A 19,121-nucleotide genomic window follows, 5' to 3' on the forward strand; every position below is an offset into this window, starting at 1 on the left:
GCAGTGCTCTGTTGTGATGAAAGGATCTTGGAGCAGTGACTGCCTGCTCCTCTGGGTCAACACAAGGAAGATTTTACACAACAGGCTGCTGCTGGAACATCCCTGAGCCTACTGCTAACCTATTAACACTTTCTCAGCAGGTGCAGCTTCTACAAACCCTCAGTATTTTTTCAAAGTGCTAGATCACAACCCAAAAACCTGTAATGTAGCCATTTCACTCATGCAAAAACCCGCTGAGCATGTGCAGGATGAAAGAAACCTGGGGATTGGCTTTTTCATCACCACGGTAAGCACAGTCAGATATCATGTGGGCACTGCTGTTCTCTGTGTGGCTTGTTTTACCTGTGTGTGGGAATGCAAGGCTGAATTGCCTTTTGGCCTGTTAAAAACTCGGTATGTGGTGTGAATTTCTGGGTGCCTCCTATTGTAGAAAACTCAGAGTAAAAGCAGAGTTGAGCAGGCTTAGTTTCTTTCATTCATGTCTTAAGGAAAAGGTGGCACTTTTAGTTCTGTAGCATCGCAGAACAGCCCTGGGAAGCTGAGGGAGTGCCTGGGTTAGGAGATGTGTCAGGGCAATATCCTCTGTAGCAGCAGCACTGGTGGCATGCCATGCTGGCTGGGCATGGGGCATGGTATGGCAGGGAAGCAGATTGTCTCTTGTTCCCCAAAGTGGGCCTTTCTCACTCATCCTCCTGTTTTCCATCTGAAAAGCTGTGTAGAAACATTTACAAAACACTTGAGAGCCTTTGCTAGAGACCAGTGTAGAGGAAATCCACTCAGACACCTGGGACCTCCACTTCAATTTCTCTGGGTTTTTTTCTTGATGCCTGTCCAGAAAGGTGCCTTTTCAAGCTCCTTTCAAGTCTTTTTGATGTCCTCAGAGCATTACCAGCCTTACTGAAAGCACGTTGCTAGTGTGGATAGATGCTAACCCTTCCTAAAGTATTTTTCTTGTTGGCTAATGACTGTGGGAGGCTATTGTTCCAAACCCAAAGCCTAAAAAGAAACAGAGATTGCTATAACCCTAATTTCTCCTCATTCTCCTCATTACTGGAGAGGTTTGCCCTAATCCCAGACTTTAAATAATTGATGCCATAAGTTTAACAGCTCCTCATAAAGGAAGAGCATGGCTTGGTAGCTCATAAAAAAAAGTGTGTCTGAGAAATAAAAGATGTCATTAAAAGGGCATCTCTCCAGCAAGTGGAGCTCACTATCCCATCCCTGTGGGAGGATATCCTCTGTCCTGTGCAGGTACCAAGCCTGCAGCACTCCATTGGGCCAGCTGTGCTGCTCCTGGTGAAAGGGGAATTGCTCCCTCCAGCATGCCCAAAAGTCACCAGACATGGAGGTCTCTGTGTGCTCTTGCATGATGCATGTCCACCTTGGTTAGTTACCCATTTTAATAGGCATGACCTTCACTGGGAGGTGATGATAGAGGTCTTGGTTCCCTCAAAAAAGGGATTGTTTAATCAGGAGGCAGACTAGGAGATGGGTTTTCTCTATTCTTGCTTTACATTTAATATTTTTTCTTCCCCTCCAGTTGATGCTCAGGTGTGTTTTCCCTCTTTTGGTATGAGATGGATCAAGGATGGATAAACCTCAGTGAGTTTGTCAAGTCTAGATGGCATGGCCTCTGTGGGCTGCCAGCCCATGGCTCACCTCAGGCTGCCTTTGGGCTCAGGTCACTTGGGGTTCTGGCCTTATGAGTGAGGCCCCACACATGACACTGATTGGTCATGTAAAAACATGTAAAAGTAAAAACAATTCACATGAAACAATCACCTGTTGGATAAACAATCTCCAACCACATTCCAAAGCAGCAAAACACAGGAGAAGCAAATGAGATAAGAATTGTCTTCCTTTTCTCTGAGGCTTCTCAGCTTCCCAGGAGAAAAATCCTGAGCAAAGAGATTTTTCCAGAGAATGTGAATGCCACACATCCGTTGTTCAGTACCTTTTGAGATGCATCAAATTGTTGCTGTGAAGTGAAAGGAGCATTATCCCCTGGCAGGATGAGAGGAGAATGCAGTGCAGGCAAGGATGCAAAGCAGAATGGACATATCTGATAGCTCTAGGAAGCCTTTGATTAAATATAGACGTGGAACACTAATACATGGCTGTGAGGGAAGTTTAATGTGGTGTGATAGAGCTGAGAAATGTATAGAGGCTGATTCTTATCTCACACCAGTTTTTGATTCCATTGAGATATTAATCTGCTTCTGCTTTTTACCAGAAGGAATGTGGAATAAGGCTCAAAAGCAGGGGGAAAAAAGTATTACAGCATTTATTTCTTTGCAGCACTGCCCATTTCTATCTGCTCAAAATCTGACCCGTTATACTTGGCAGTCTGTGTACCTCCCAGCCCTCTGTAACACTAGTCATCCTCTTTTTTTTTTCCCTTCCAAAATAGCAGTTTTATGTTATTGTCTCCCAAAGGCATGGCTCATAAATAACTCTGCCACGCTGTATAACCATTCTAAATGGAATTTATACATGCTGATATATTTTGGGGAATATGTTAAGGAAGGGTTTTTTATTATGCTATCTTTACATGTCATCATAGTAATAGCTGTTGCATTATATTTGTTTCATCTCAGCAAAAAAAATACTGGAATAACAGATGAAAGATCAGAATACTCAGTTTTCTTGTGACACTTGCCCGTTTGGATTGGGATTCTTGAAGCATTGTCATCTGGGTGACATGCTTAGAGGGCTCTCTGACCTCTTTGAGTCACAAGATCTCAGGGAATTTTTTAGTAATAGCATCCTTGATTCCTTCATGAACTCTGCTTAATGTTAATTGAGGTTCTCTTCAAATCTCCTTAAGCTCATTTTTGGCTTCTGTTTCTTTCACTTTCTCCACCTTTGACCAGCTCTGATGTGTCCTTGAGAAAAGCCTGTCCCCTGGCTGGGCTTTCCAGGCCATGGGGGAGGTTGGGGTGTGATGGATGCAGATTCAGAGAGGTGTGGGGCTGGCAGGCTGTGTGAGTGTGCTGCCTGATTTACTCTGGTCCCTAACAGGAAAATATCCAGCTGTATTTTTCTTTCAGGAGAACTCCAGAGTTCTGAAGCAAACCTTTCTCCAGGCTCGAGATGTGACCAGCTGCCTGATGCTGAGCCCAGGGACCTACGCCGTGGTTCCTGCTGCAGCAGAGGACCAGGAATTCCAATTTCTCCTAAGGATTTTCATAAAGAATCAGGACTACCATGAGTAAGATGATACACACTCCTTACAGGCCCCAGAGCCAGAGAGTGCCAGGAATTAACTCTTGGCTGTCGGGATAACTGATGGGGCAATTTGCTTTTGGTGTGTCCCTGGATGGTGGGGAAGGCACAGAGGAGGGTAAAGGTGAGTGGGATCAGGTGTGCACTCAGCTGCACAAGGGTGGCACTGCAGAGCAGGGCAGGAGCTCATCTGCAGCCACCAAGGGTCCCAGCTTTGGCACAGAGAGCAATAACTGTGAAATGTGTCCTCTACCCCTGATTGTGGGGACATTTCTCTCTGCTGAAAGGAGGATGGGGAGCTTGTTTTCCCTAATTCTTAGCAGCTGTTCAGTATTTTATTGCATTCAGATGGATCAGGTCCCATTCTGCTCAGAGTGGGACCTGGAGAAGCCAAGAGCAGTGAAAGGCCTTGATCCTTTCACTCAGCCACCTCACAGACAGGCAGGGCTCCCTGTGGGCATGACAGCAGCCTTGAAGATAAGTGTAGTGGAAAAATGGTGTCTGAGTTCATGCAAAGGCAGCTATTACCACACATACACTCACATTGCCAGTGAATGTGGTATTGTTTATATTTGGGTGTGGTTTACTCCAGGTGAGCAAGCTCTGAGTCCCAGCATTCAGCCTCCCCAAATGACCTGCAAGCATCACTGTGCAGTGCCTTCTCTCAGCAAGATTTAGAGTGGATGTGATTGCAGCTCTGACCTCACTGGCCCATATCTCAATAATGAGATTGCTTTCCAGGCTTTGGCCCCTCCCTGGCAAAAACAGCCCAGAACCAAGTGAGGCAGCTGCTGAGTTATGGGAGCAAACACAAAGAGTGTGCGCTGTGGGCTGGACTGCCTTCAGCAGAGTGAGTCATGTGTGAGACAGCTCAGCCCTGGCAGTGAGCTTTCCAGGAGAGCCTCTGACCCTCACAGACCTTCCTGAACTCAGCCAGGTGTGGAGATGACCTTTCAGTGGCTCTTTGCAGCACTTACCTATACAGGTGTTATAAAAATAGAACCTGTCTTGTCTAATTTCTCTACTGAAAGCAAAACTCAAGCACTCAATGTGATGTCTTAGCAATGGTGACCCTGGCCCAGTTTCAGGCAGGCTGCAGACATTTAGACGTTGCCTTTTAATAGCCCAGGTGCTGTTTTTATTCCTGACTGTTAAGCTGAGCAAAGAGAAAGGAGGTGAAAATTTTCAGTGGCTCAAGGCAGGGCAGCCCTGTGTTCTGTGTGGTGAGATCAGTCCTGGCATGTTCAGGGTGAGACAAAATACATTTCTATGCTGGAAACTCATCCCTGTCTGCACAGAGAGACCCAGGAGTGGTGCAGCAGCTTTGTCTGAGCTGGGCCAGGCTGGGCCATGGGTGCTGAGCATCCTGTGGGGCTGTGGGCTGGGTGAGGGCTGCTGGTGGTGCCTGCCTTCCTCCACAGCTGCAAATCTGTGCTCTGGAAAGGGCTCTTTTCTCCCAGTTTGATTCTTGGAACTCTTTTCTAGGAATTCAAGCTCCCTGACCAGCCCAGAGCTGCCAATGGTAAGAGTCTGGAAACTGGTGTAAGTGCTGGTGGTGATCATTTGGTCACCTCTACTGATTCCTCTTCATCTGCTCTTTTCTCCCTCTACCACCCACCACTGTCCCATTGTTTGGCACCCTGCAACCTTGCTGGGAGGGCAGGACACCTCTCTGGGGAGATGGGAGTGACAAAAAAGCCCTTCCTCTTCTCATGTGTCTGTTTCAGAGCCTGATTTTTGAGGAAACAGGACTTACACAGTCCCTTTATCAGTGTGTCCATCTGTCTTTTTCACCTCACCATCTTTAACACTCTGACAAACCAAATATAGCAGGGGAGAGAATGCTTAAAAGATTCTAATTTCTTCCAGTGTCTGTAAAATGAGTATATATCTATGGCGAGGAGAGAGGGAAACATAATTCCTGTGAGTGGGATTGGACATGCCTTCCCCATGGGGATGATTCCCTTTAAGTGCTTGTACCCTGTAAAGCACAGGAGTCCATAGAGATGAGACTCAAATCAGATTTCCGCTGCTTTTCGTCAGGATATCTTCAGAGACAGAGACAGAAAGCAAACCAAACTTTGAAACTGGCTGCATCTCTAGTCCAACCCCGATTTTGTCCTCTCCAGCCCAGCCACCATGGGTTTTTTGAGTTCTTGCTGTGAGCTGTGCACATTGCCAGGGCTGGTCCCACCAGCAAAGCCCTGCCACAGAGAGGCTGCTATTTACAACTTTCAGAGACACAGATCTTTGAAGCCAGAGGTGTGAAGGAGAACAGAAAGCTGAGTCCTTTCCTTGTGATTCATTTTCCAGCACACAATTAAGCCCCATTAGAGGGGTGGTGTAAATGGTGACTTTTTATCTCTTTCCACTGACAAGCTGTCAGTTTACCTGGCTGTTGTCCTTAGCCAGTGTTCTGACTTTGATAAATTGTGGTACCCACAGTTTCTGCTCCTGTTCAGGTATTTGGGCTTCTTTGCTGTGAAGTATCTCACACAGAGATGAAGGCATTGGGTCTTGGGCTTAGATTTTTTTCTGAAGACTTTATAACATTATAAGGATATATATAAGGATAATTCCCCTTATTGCCTGGTGTATCTTTTCACTGGAAGGTTGGGGGGAAAAAAAATCACTTAACCATTGAATTGCAATTATTCAGGTATAGTCCAAGCTTCTCTTGGGACTGCGAAGGTACAAGAGAAAGGAAAAGTCAGCTTTTCTGCTCTGTTTTCTTGGTTCACATGAATCTTCCCATGCCCTGAGCAGTGTCCCAACCAAGGTCCATCAATAAGGATCAGGCTCATGTATTGACTTGCTGAATTCCACCCTGGATGTGTTCTGTCATCTTCCTTCATCCCTGAACTGCTCCTTCCTGGTTGTACTAGCTGCTAACACCCAAAATATGCTTCTTCCTTCATTGCAGTAGCAGTTGCTCACTCTTAAGCCGCTTTATTTTGGGGGTGTGAAAACTGCAGCCTGTGCTGCACATTCCCTGCCCCTCTAAAGTGCTGTCTGGATCTACAGACTTTTGCCTCCAGTAGCTGAATTATTTATGTTTGCTCTTTGTTTTCAATGCAGGATGTACCAAGACAGAACCAGGATAGCTCCTATAAGGCTCTTTTCCTAAGACATGCTAAGCAGGTACTCTGTCTAAAACATATTGTTGGAGAAAAAAAAAAATTAAAAAATCACCACATGTGGACTTGCAGAAAAACTGATCTATGATGTTGATACAAATCCATTTAGAATTTTTTTTTTTTTTGGAAATGTAGCTCCATCCTCAAGTGGATACCCTGAAAATGGTATTGATTGACTTGCCAAAACCTCCAGAAAAATGGGACGTTCAGCTGGGATAGATTGTCTAGTGCCATATATCAGTGGAATATTGGAGATTTATAGTTGAGCTGGTGATGGGCTTGCATGTGTACTTTCTTCTTTCTTTTTTTTTTTTTTTTTTTTTTTTTTTTTTGCTTGGTTTGTTTATTTGCTGAAAGCAATTAGAAAGCCTTGGGTAGTCCCCCCCCTCTCATCAGCATCATTTTCCATTTGCCTTCTCAGCACTTGGAAACCAGACATCAGTCAGCGTTTGAGTAATTGATTCCTGCTCTTTCAGAGCCAAGCTCTGTGTTCACAGGAGATGCTTTTAATGGTTTAATAAACTGTTATAAAGAACTCCTTGACTTAGTCAAGAGGAAAAAAATCGCTGTCAAAAGTCCCTGCACAATGAACCTCTGGCAGTTAATGGTGACATCAATGCGTGAAGGTGAAAACGAGCAGGGGTGTCTGGGGTGGCTGATGAGCAGCACTGCCTGTGCTCCCAGCCCTCCCACACTGTGCCTGCTGTGCTGCCCATCCGCAGCTCCCCATCCCTGCAGAGCCAACCCCGTGGGGATGGAAGTGCAGCTGGAGTGGCCCGGCAGCATGGAGAGTCGGGTCGTGCTCCAGAGAGGATGCTGCTGCTCCTTTGATGGATATAAACAGAGGTTCTTGGTTGACACAGTGTCTGAGAAAAAAAAGGTTTGGGCAAAAGTGGCACAGGAGAAAACTTGATGCTCACAGACATCTCTTTGTGCTTTATTTTGCATCAGGGCTCAACTATCGATGCCTTGCAGCTGAAACAACTCCTTAATGAAGTGATCTCCCAAGGTAAAGCTTTTGGTGCTTCCTTATCCTCAGACTAGAGTCAATTAGTCACAGGATTTAATGGTGTCCTGATGATCCTTAAACAATCCTCATTGTGGCTTCCTGCACTGTGGGATCAGAGCATGAGAGGGCCACAGCTGGGGGCTGGAGCCAGCTCAGCCATGTGCTCAGCCAGACTCAAAGTGCTCTTAGGACTTGCTAAATCAGCATAAGGGGCCTTTCTTGTCACTGTCATTTTCCTTGTCTGGGTTTGGAAAGACAGGAGTCTGCTAAGGAAGGCAGGAGCCTCTCCTGAAAGGCAAAATGTAAACCCTCCCCACCCCTCTGAATTGCTATAAATTTTAAATTAAGGGGCTCTCAGACAAAAATATAGGAGCAGGAAATAACCATTCTTTATTAGGGAAAGGGGGGAAAAAAGGATAAAATAAACAATGCAGTACACTAGAACAACACTGACAGAGTCAGAACCCAACCTGACACCCTGTGGGGTGTTGGTGGCAGTCCCATTGGAAATGTGGCTGCAGCCCTCCTGCAGTGTCAGGTATGGTTCTGTTGGAGCAAGGGAGGTCCTGTAGAGAAGGATGTATTCTTCCTCTGAAGATCCAGTGGAAGAGGAGGCAGCTGCTGTTCCTCTGGGGAATTCAGTGGAGAAAGCCATGCTGGTGTCTCAAAACCTCTGGATTATATCTGGGTAGGAATGCTTGGCTCCTCCCTCTGGGCAGAGCATCTCCCAATGGGATGTTATAGCTCTTATCAGCCATGCAGTGACATTCAATAGTCTGTTATCAGCAATGTCCCCTCCCGAGGGAGGTGTGAATGTGGTCACTCAAAGAGAGAGATAAGGCAAACTGCCCACTTGACAAAGGTAATCTGCCATACAGATGGTGATGGAAAACATCTTGCATGGCAATCTTCAACATCCATCCCTGGGCAGGGGCTGTGCAGGGTGAGCCCACACAGGGCACCTGTCCCTGGGGAAGGCAGAGGTGTCTGAGATGTGCAGATTCCCTCAGCCTGGCACAGAGCCCTTGCTGCTGTGTGAGAGACTGAAAAGCTGGGGCTTTTCAACTGTGTGAGCCTTCAGCCGGGTGTCCTCCTTGCCTCAGAACGCTGTCCTGATGCCTGTCACAGCCCTTGCTCTTGCTAATTCCTTCTGTTTTGTCAATCCTTGCAGATGAAATGACCAGCCTGGGAGGGAGATTCAGCTTTGATTCATGCAGAGGCATTTTAGCTCTGATGGATGTATCCTTTCAGCAGAAGCAATAAACTTCCCTGGTGCTGCCCATCCTTGCCTTGAGTTATGGCTGAGCTGAGCATCCCAGTGTGAGAACCTGCAAGTAAATATTAGCCCAAATCCCCAATAAATAACTGTCCCACAGTCCATGCAGGACTTTGCTGTGCACGCCCTGGCTCTGCTGTGTCTGCTGCAAGGTGAAGATCAGCCTTCTGCTGCCAGCCAGTCCTTTGCTCTCATTTTGCCCCCTCTGGGGCTTGGCTAAACTTCACCCTTGGGTGGGGTAGTCAGGCAGAGCTGAGACAAGGAGGCAGGGCAGAGTTGAGGCATAGCTCAGCTGTTCTGTGGTGGTTGCACTGCCTGTGGTGGCACTTCAGCAGGCTGCCAGCAGTGCTGGTGTCAGGGACAGAAACACTGTCACTGCTGAATGCCAGGCACCGGCCTCACAGGCCATCCCAGAGTGGATTTCCAGTGTATCTTTGCTATTTAGCTGAGTGACTCAGTCTTTTTACTGTTAACAAGACAACACAAGAAACACATTTCTGGACATTGTAGAACAAGAGGGCTCCTTGATGGAGACATACATCTCCCTCCTGTGTTTCTTCCCCTTTGCTTCCTCATTGTCTCTTTTCCTCCGTGCCTCAAAAAAGCTTTGAGACATTTTCAGACCTTTAAAAACTGCCAGAAAATGAATTAAAATGACCAGAAGTCCCTCTCTCTTTCCAGCTTTCAGCATGTAGCCAGTGAAGGAGACTTTTCCTCCTCTGCAAAGCCTGTCCTGGGATAAGTGGGCACTGTGAATGCATGGCACGTGCAAAGAGCTGACAAAGCCTCTGCTCTGCTGTAATTCAGGATGGATTTTTAATTCTCTGGCCTGCAGATAACCCATGTACAGTGTGACCTATCCTGGCCTGCAAAGCCAGGATCAGCTTTTTTCACTCAGGTTCCACGACAGCAGCATTTGTCTGCTTGCATTTCAGTGGGGATGAGTTTTGCTCTCGGGGAGGTTTCACCATCCTGCACTGGGGTGGGTGCTGTGTGTCTGCTCAGGACTCCTGGGCGGGGAATGGAGGTTTGGGATCATCTCCTCGTGCTCTTGGCTCCTCAGGGCCTGCTCTCCCGGAGGATCCAGGCAGGGCAGATCCTGTGCAGAGGCAAGGCCATGGGGCCACATTCATTCACAGGGGTGTCCGTGCTCCGGGGCTAAATGTCACCCTGTGGTTAAAGGCACCTTATAAATAGAAACCTTTTGTGGTTTGTGAGCACAGGCATGAGCAGCTGTGCAGTGTGACAAAAAAGGTGGATTTAAACACCACTGAGAGCAGGAAAACTCTTGCTTTTCTCAGCAAGAAATGACCCACCGAAGAGGCTGCATCTTACGCGTTCAGCTCCATGCAGGCAGCAACAAAGCCAGCCAGGTTCAGCCCTCATTAAGTGCTCCATCCTTAACTAAATGCACAGCTCAACTCGAACGGGAGGCTCACCCTGCAGGAGTTCGGGAGCCTCTGGAGGAGCCTCACTAAGTACAGGGTACAGGGGAGGGGGTGGCTCTCTCTGGGGATGCTCTGGGTACTTTGTGGATTCTGTGGATTCCGTGCCCCGGGGCTCTCCAGCAGCGGGGAGCAGATGCTGGGTGCTCTGGGACAGAAGCCTTGCAGAGGCTGCTTGCTAATGGGAGAAGCCTTGCAGGGGTTGTTTGCTTTGCTTAGCGGGTCAGAGTTCCCTCCTCTCACGCCAGGGAGGCAGTGGTGTGTGTAAAATGCTCCAAATGAGCAGCCCAGGCTTTTCCAGCACACAGAGCATCGAGGGGAAAGGTAGGAAGGCCAATTAGACTCAGAATCTGATGGAAATCTCCGTGTCTGTGCCACCACTGGCAGGGTTTTTTTTCTTTTGAAATCACTTCTTAAACAGAGTCATCTGAAAAATGTCATTTCCTCATTTCTGCAGTTTCTAGTGGGAATGTGTAGGATCTGATAAAGGCTTGTCTGGGAGAAATGTTTCTGCTCCAGGATAGGCACTGGAAGCAGTGAAATGGTATTTGGGGTCCCACTAAATTCTTCAGGGAATATCTGGCTGCTTCTCTGTGTCAGGTCCTTCTCCCTCAGCCTTGGTGCAGGACAGGAGGGATTCCTCAAGACTCAGGTTTTCAGGTTTTCCTCAAAACTCACCCTCAAGCTGGGTGGGCTCCAATTTGTTCCATCCTGAGATGCTCTGAGACCACCTATTTCCCCATCTAGATAGGGGTGCTCTTCCCACTGACAGTGCCTCAAATGTGCTGGGGTGTGTTAGGAAAGCAAAAAGGCTTCTGCCCACCCCAAACTGTGAGATTTCTTACACAGTAACATTCTGTCAGAGCCTTCTGAAAATGGGCCTCCCATGTCACAGCCACCCCATCTCACCTGTTGAACTTCTTTGCAGCATATTTATTAAGGGAGGAGAACTGGTTGTAGTGGTATATGTGGGTGGTAAGAGCTTGAAATCTGCCTTTGCACTGTGTTTTAGGAGATCTTCTTCAGGGAAGACAGGAACCGTTCTGGATTTCTTGATGTTGCTGAACTGGAGAATGCCATACAGGCAGCAGGTACACCCAGAGGGGCTGAGAGCTCCCCTTGCTTTCCCTGGGGCACTGAAGGAAAGGATGAGACGGAAAGAGGAAAGAAAAAAAGATTTCTGGGGAGAAAGTGGCTTGGATTTCCCAGAGATGCCAGTTAGATCACAGCTCTGCTGAGAGATCTGTGCTGGGGAACAGCACAGAAAGATGCAGAGAAGTGAATGCAGCACTGGCCAGAGCTGCTTCCAGGTCATGGATGGAACATCCAGCAGGGAGGGAAGGAGAGAGGAAGAATGGATTCCTGCACTTCCTCAGTTCCTGCAGCTCCTCTCCAGGGCAGTGACTAAGTCTAGAAGGGAAAGGCACACTGACAGGCATTTATTTAGTTTGCACTGACCTCTGTTGGCTACTGAGTGTGAAACTCTCAGTGGCTGCACACGAGTAAAGCACTTCAGCTGAGTGCTCTCAAAGGTGACTTTGTGCATGCAGTACATCTCTGACACAGCCATCCCCTTTGAATTGTGCACTAGAGAAGCTCCCATTTGGCTTCTGGAGCTCAGAGGGTGCTGTCCCAGGAGGAAACGGGCACAGGATTGCTATCCCTGGAAGCCATCAGCTGAGGGGATGCATCTATAATTACTTAATATTTTTTGCTGCTGAGAGCTGGGCAAAGCTCTGTCTGAGCTGCACCTGCACTTCTCAGACAGGTGATCAGCACTGATCACAGTTTCACTGGTCACTGATGTGCCAAATGGCAAAGGAGAAGTTGCCATTCTGTGAGAAAGATGCTAAAGTGTAAAACTGGGAGGAAAACTGTGCATGGAAAAGTCCTGCCAGCCAAAACAATGCAGCTGTTTGAAGGCATAAAAAGGCACTGTCAAGTGGCAAATTCAATACATGTTTGAATAGAAGTAGTTCTGAGTGGGGAAGAAAATTACAAGCTCATTCTTGCTGCCCTCTGAGCCAGACATCTGCATTTTAATCTGGCTTGGCAATGGGATGATTGATCCCTGTCCTGGCTTTTGAGCAGGAACCCCAGAAGGGGTTTGGGAGATTGGTGCTACCTCTGGGAATGGTATTAATGTATCTATGTCCAACTCCTAGCCAGCTGTTCCCTGAAGTGTTCAGTGCTTTCCCCAACAAAACTCTGCAGTGTGTGCTTAATTTTCACTGTTTTCTTAATGCTTCCAATAATAATAATAGTGGATCAGAGTAAAGCAGGCAGCTGCATTAACAGCAGTGCTGCCCTGAAATGCAGCAGTGTTGGCCTGATGTATTTACAAACTCCTCTTTGGCAACAGCAAATGATTCAAAATAATTTTTATAAATAGGGAAACATCAAGTCAGTAGTTAATATCTTGGCCAAAACCAGAGGGAGGAATCCAGCAGATAAAAGGTTTGGGAAGTAGTCTTACAAATCAGCTGAAAAGTCTTGGGAACAGAGGGGACTGACCCTTCAGTTTTGTTGATGAGGTTGATTGAGAGATGTTGCCAAGTGAGCAAGTGTATCCCAGACTGACCAGGCCAAATTCTTGGTGTTTTATTAGTGTAAGGCTTGACTGTAGCATGCCATAAGTAATATTTACTGGAACCTGCTCTCTGGAGAGAGCTTGATTGAATTCCTACTATCTTCAAAAGCTTAAAAATAGAATTCATTGCTCACTGCTACAGTGGCTTAAAACCAGACTCAAAGAAGACAATTAATTAGATTAATTTTTAATTACTATCTTTATCTCATTTGAGAAGAATATAAAATCATGTTTACCTTAATTTGAAATGTATCTTAAGCCCAAATGTATTTCCATTCTTTAATTATTCAGCATAATGTACCTGCTTCCTGCTGGAGACCTCCAACTAGGCTCATGCAACCAGAGTTTGTCAATGGTGGCACTAAACCACTTCCATCTCTCTCCCCACACAGGTGTAGAGAAGCCATTTCTTTTATTTCTGCTTTTTCAACTAATTTAGCTCCATGATGAGTTCATTTAAAACTGAAAAGTTCAGAGCTGGTTGAAAAAGCAGGAAAGTTACTTCACATCCAGCTGAGCTACTAAAACCTGGAGTGAGCAAATGAGACTTCTCTGAAGTCTCAGAGAAGGCATTAAACCAAAGCTATCAGTCCAGCTCTCTGCAGAAAATTTCCCTTTTGTTTTGCAAATCAGCTTTTAGTGCAAAATATATTTAAATCATTCCTCTCATATAGCCAGCACATTTAGGGTAGTTTTATTTAACTAATAAAAGAATCATTCTAAAAAGAAATTTTTGTTCATTCAATTGAGTACCGATTTCCATCCAAACAGACTGCGACACAAATACTGAATAATCAGCTAATAAAAATGAAATGCACCCTTCACCATTTTCTAATAGAAGAGAAAATGTAAAAATTAAGAATCCCAGGCATGCTATGCAGCATAATAGCCTGAGCATGCAGCAATGCAGCATCTGCCTCTTTAGCAGAAAGAGCCGGTGGTATTGGAAATGCTGCACTCAGACTTTTACAGTTATGAGCCAAAGAAAATCACCCTTTCTTATAGAAAATAAAAGCTAGAAAGGCAAAGCAAGATAACACAAGATTAGTTAGCTCAGTGTTTGCAGCTTGCTGACTTGAGCCACAATGGGAGTCAGCGAGTGGGGTGACTTTGGTTTGCCATTACCCAACCCTGACTCTTGGGCACGAAGTGGGGGAAAAGCTGTCCAGGGGAGGGGCTGTGTGACAGGAGAGGGGGCTGAGGGTGTTGCTGGCAGGGTGCAGGAGGCCAGCAGAGCTGCTCCATCCCCTCCCAGCGTGTTTTCCCCGGCAGGTCTGTCCGTGGACGTGGTGCTGCTGCGGCTGCTGACGCTGCGCTACGGCGACGGCGCCGGCAGGGTTGGGTTCCGCGACTTCGTGTGCTGCATGCTGCGCCTCGACACCATGAGCCGTGAGTGCCAGCCCTGCCAGGGCCCCTGCAGCAGGGCAGCCTGCAAACCAGCCTCAGAGAGGGACAAGGGACACGACACGAGGTGTAATCATACTGGTCCAACAGCGTAGCTTCAAGTGACACAGCTGCCCCGAGCCCAGGTGTGGCCCAAGCTCTTAGGGCAGCCGGCTTGCCAGGAGCTGGATTCATCTCCTGTGCACTGGTACAGAAAATCTAGGTGACCCCAACTCTAGGAATGATTGGCCCCTGACTCCATTTATTCAGAATGCTGGACAATTGCTTTATTAAAACTATATTACGTTACAGAATCACAGAATGATGAGGTTGGAAGAGACCTCTGAGATCATCAAGTCCAACCTTTGCCCTAACACCTCAACTAGACTATGGCACCAGTCTTTCTTTAAACACATCCAGAGATGGTGATTCTACCACTTCCCTGGGAAGAGCATTCTGTAGTTTTATTCTTTCAGTGAAAAATTTCTTCCTAATATCCAGCCTATACCTTCCCTGATGTAGCTTGAGACGGTGCACTCTGGTTCTGTCAGTTGCTGCCCGGTTACATTACGACTATATGAAAGAGACACTATACTATAATACAAAGAATACTAAAGAATACAACTTGTGACTGTCTGAGGCAGCCAGGACACAGTTTTGAGCCAATTGGCCAAGGAAACAAAACAATCCTCAGCAGAATCCAACTGACAAATCACTTCAGGTAAACAATCTTCCTAACACATTCCACATGTGCAAAAACTACAGGAGCAGCAAGTAGAGATAAGAATTGGTTTTCTCTGCTTCTCTCTGTGCTTCTCCATGAAAAAACCCTGAGAGAGAAAATTATGTCTCTCTCTGTTCAGAGAATGTGAATGCCACACACTGGAGCAACCAGCTGCTAGAAAGTAGCTCAGTGTTCAGTAAAGTTCTCTCAGTTTTTTGGTAAGGAGAAAGTCCGGTATCCTCTGTAGATAAACAAGCCCATTCCCCATGTTGCATCCAGCTATTGCCTGGCACTTGCAAGGAGGGAGTGCCTGTAAAAGAGCTTTTGCCTGAATGGAAATGAAATTGTGTTTTACAAAATCGTAATTTTTGCTACTCTAATAATAAGCATTTTGACTGGAAATATTGGTGGTTAAAGCCAGCAACTGTGACCCCTGCGCTAGAACATTGCTACAGCAATTTATTTCATCTTTGGAATGAGCTGGGTTTCAGCAGTGCATGGAAAGGAGCATTCATTTCCTCCCATGTGTTTGTAGCACTGATGTTTAATGGGCCAACAGTGGTCAGCAGATCTGCTTGGATGACACTGCTGAAAATCCCATTTCAAGGGAGTGCAGCAGAAACAGCTCTGAAAGTATTGTAAAATCAGAGCGTGTCCCGGTTTTAATGCTTTCATTAAAAAAAAAAAAAGAAGCTTGTAAACACCCATTTTTTGTGATTATACATGTCACTTGCTATAGATGAAAGTTTTTATGCCTAAATTAGTGCCATAGAATTTTTTTTTTGTTTAAAATAGATCCTTTTACATTTTAAGAGCCAATGTAAAGACAAATCCTTTGCATCCATGTGGAAAGGAGTATCTAAAATTTCATTGCTGTCTGTAATGAGAATCTTAAAATGCTTTCCACTCTTTCAGTTACCACTTTACAGAGGGTTTAATGTGGAATACATTTCTCAAACTTTTTAGATCGTGGTGAATAAGTTTGTTACAGGAGAGGATAAGAGTGCCAAGTGGGAATAAAAGGCAGCCAACCTTTATGATGATGTGAATGCAGCGGGGAAGATAAAATCAGTCCCATTAAATCATTATTCATCCTTTCAAGATAGCCAGAGATGAGACTCACACCAAAAGCAGCATCTTCTTTGCAAATTCTATTTAACTGGAGTTAATGAAGCAGTAAAGAGGCACTTACCTCTGCCCAGAGGAGGTAATTTCAGCGCTGCCATTTTTCCTAAAAAGACTGCTGGGTGCAAGCCCAGCCCTGCATTTGCAGCCTTGTCAAGGCTCTGGGCACAACATGGGGATTTCCTTGTTCTGTGCCTTTCTTCAGAGCAGTGCAGGCTGGATGTGCCACCTTTCCTCCCTGCTTTGGGCCATTCAGGTAGCTCTGGTGGCCTCCTAAGGGCCAGATGAGCAATGAGCCCTTGTGCCCTGTTCCCACCCTCTCCCTGCAGTCTGGGCACATTTCAAAACACCTGTAATCTCACAAAGTCTTTTCCATGCAGGGTGGGAAACTCCAGGCTCCCAGAGAAATGTGTCATTCAAGGATAGGCAGACTTAAATTTGTTTCAACTTTTTATTGCTGTTATAAGAGCATATTTCTAGGAGAAAAGTAATTTCAAAATAAATAAAACCCCTCAAAATACTGTGTTTTGAGTTTATCCAAATGCTTGGGTTTGAAGGCTTCTCCTAGACATACTGCAATATAAATATGCACATAGAATAACAATATTTGAATGGATTTAAATTTCCTGATGGCAAAGTGTTCTGTCAAAAAAACTTTCAGCAATGTTAATTTCAAACTCTAGCTGAATAACAGCAGCATCTGCATTTATATTCCCTGCAAAAAGCTTGCAAGGCATACTAATGACTTCAAGAGAAGCACTTTCTTTAGGGCACACTGTGATCACTCACTTCCAGGGAGGATGGAAAAGGACCAGCAGAAAGTTTCCCTGTGGGAAGATGTGTTTCATTAGTTCACCATCCTCCTGTCCCTCTTCAGGCAGGAAAACAATTGAAACAAATTATGAGAGGAGATGAAGGCAGCCACATTGAGCACTGCACACTTCTGCCAAATTCTGGCCCCAAAATTGGGATCCCTTCCCAGGCTGTGATCCGAGGGCCAAGGCAGGAGGGGTACCCAGCACAGGAATGAGATGTGGCCAGGCAGAGCATCCCAGCACAGGGACTGCAGCTCTGCTCCTCAGCTGCCACAGCCTTATGTCAGGAGCAAGAATGCAATGTATTCTCATGAAATAAGGGTTTTTTGTTCTGCCCCTAGATGCATTCCAAAACTTAGCAGAGGGCGGATCACAAATTTCAATGACAGCAATGGAGGTAAGAATGCTCCTTCTCTTCTCTCTTCTCTTCTCTTCTCTTCTCTTCTCTTCTCTTCTCTTCTCTTCTCTTCTCTTCTCTTCTCTTCTCTTCTCTTCTCTTCTCTTCTCTTCTCTTCTCTTCTCTTCTCTTCTCTTCTCTTCTCTTCGAGCTCATTTTATCAGAGGGGTGAAGTTAGAGATGATGTGTGATTTGTGTTACTGGTTTTTGTCCCAGCAAATGGTGGTGGAGGTTTTGCCTGGCTGGAAGTGCCTCCTGGGTGGGAGGTGTTTCCCTGGGGTTCCCTGGCCCCACTGGAGGACAGCTCCATCCATCCCTGGCCAAGGCATGGGGTCTTCCCTTACTGACACCAGCTGTCATTGCTGGAAACATTGCTCAAAGTGACTTTGAGGAAATGACAAAAAAATAAAAAAATCCATGCCCTCATTTCTTACTGCCCCATCTGTTAATCCTGAATTGCAAAACATCTTGGTTTTAAGAAAGAACCAGCAGACAAATGCTTGCTGCTGCTGTTTGTCTTAAAAGCACAGCCTGAAGGATAGCTCAGTGAATGGGGATACATCAGGCTTTTTATCAGCTAGTCTGAAGCAAAAATCCTGCTGTGCTCCATAGTGATATGCCTGAGTACTGCATTTTATCAGTCTGGGGACTGTTATTTGACAACCCAGTGTTTAAAAAGGTTTTTTAAAACAGCCTTTTACAATCTCACCAGCTCCTGTTTACACTCTGTCTAGTGCAGGGCCTCATTGTTTTAATTCTTTTTTTTTTTTTCTTTTGCACCAAGGGCAGAGCACAGTTTGCAAGCAGAGGACCTGGACCTATTTTACAGGGTAGTCTGTAGGACAGCCAGGCTCCCAGAAGTTGCTATCCCTTCCACTTGCAATCAGGCAGGTGCCACAACTTTCCCAGCAATTGCTCCTGCTGCAGCTGCTGCAATAATTTATCATGGAAAACAACATATGGAAAGAGTTTCTGGGTCTGAATTGTAATAAGGGAAAGAGGCAGTTCCAAAATCCCTCAACTATCCTGTGCACTACAAAAGGATAGTTGAGGGTCATTGGGTCACCCCTGAAGGTCCTGAGACAAGTCTGAAGGTTTGGTGTATACCATTTCTGTCTAATTGTACCTTTTCTTCTCCTTTTTTTCCAGTGGCTGACCCTTGTCATGTACACCTAGAGGGATGACAGAGGTCATGGTAAGAAATCTCCTCAGGGCTGACAAGAGAGGGTGGGGCCCTTGCAGGAGGCTCAGCCTGCAGTTATGGGGGGTTTTGAGAGAAAAAGCTGTGAGAGGAAGAGGGAAAGAGGTGAGACCTGCAGCATGAGAAGGGCTCTAAAGGAAATTGGACTTTGGGCTGTTTTTTTCCTGGGGAATTGCTGATGGCCTTACCAGTCAAGCAGACCACCAATGACTCAGCTAGAAACTTGCCCCCACCTAAGATAATAGATGAGAGAGCATAACTTATTTTTTTGAGTTCTGAGGGGTGCAATTATCTCTTCATATTTTACACAGCAGCAAATGTATAGTCAAATAGAGGGTGGGTATACAAAGTAACTTAGATTTCTTGGTCAGTCTGATTTCACATTTTTAACAGAATTACGTGGTTTGGTTTACATTTGAACTACAATCCCTACCTTGTGTTCTTCTTGTGATGTTTGCTCCCTTCATGTCAGGCCTAGAGAGGAACTTTTTTCCTCTGGATCTCCCAATTTTGCTGCTTGGTTCTCCTGAAAGACTTTGCCTTTTCCTGCAGAACTTGTGCTGTTCATAGACCCGAAAGCCATCTTGGCCATGGTGCTCCTGCCAGCCCTCTGTGATGCAAATGTCCCAGCTGCAGTGTTAAAGTGTTGGTGCTGGTCCCAAAGGAGAAAACAGGGAGGAAACCCTTAGTAAAATGTGCAGTGGAGGGGCAGCTGACCCCCAGGAATTTGTGGAGCATCCTTGGGCAAATCAGACACTTTCCTTATCAACCCGGACCAAAAATGGAGTAAAAAC

The 19,121-nt window shown here is 46.0% G+C and overlaps 1 protein-coding gene across 4 annotated transcripts in view; it reads left to right on the plus strand.

Moving 5' to 3' along the window:
- The window catches only part of CAPN13 (calpain 13), a 57,166-nt gene that overhangs the window by 35,793 nt on the left and 2,252 nt on the right, over positions 1–19,121 (plus strand). For 3 of the 4 annotated variants that reach the window (XM_063152617.1, XM_063152615.1, XM_063152616.1), the window contains exons 12-22: positions 138–286; positions 3,051–3,211; positions 4,711–4,747; positions 6,304–6,366; positions 7,314–7,371; positions 8,543–8,610; positions 10,064–10,132; positions 11,105–11,183; positions 13,955–14,071; positions 17,071–17,126; positions 18,276–18,321. In XM_063152617.1, the coding sequence (XP_063008687.1) occupies positions 138–286; positions 3,051–3,211; positions 4,711–4,747; positions 6,304–6,366; positions 7,314–7,371; positions 8,543–8,610; positions 10,064–10,132; positions 11,105–11,183; positions 13,955–14,071; positions 17,071–17,126; positions 18,276–18,302 (884 nt within the window). In that variant the 3' untranslated portion in view covers positions 18,303–18,321. The remainder of the gene's footprint in view (positions 1–137; positions 287–3,050; positions 3,212–4,710; positions 4,748–6,303; positions 6,367–7,313; positions 7,372–8,542; positions 8,611–10,063; positions 10,133–11,104; positions 11,184–13,954; positions 14,072–17,070; positions 17,127–18,275; positions 18,322–19,121) is intronic. The other variant, XM_063152618.1, reaches the window with a different exon arrangement.

Source organism: Melospiza melodia, chromosome 3 (genome assembly GCF_035770615.1).
Source record: "Melospiza melodia melodia isolate bMelMel2 chromosome 3, bMelMel2.pri, whole genome shotgun sequence".
Taxonomy (NCBI): Eukaryota; Metazoa; Chordata; class Aves; order Passeriformes; family Passerellidae; genus Melospiza; species Melospiza melodia.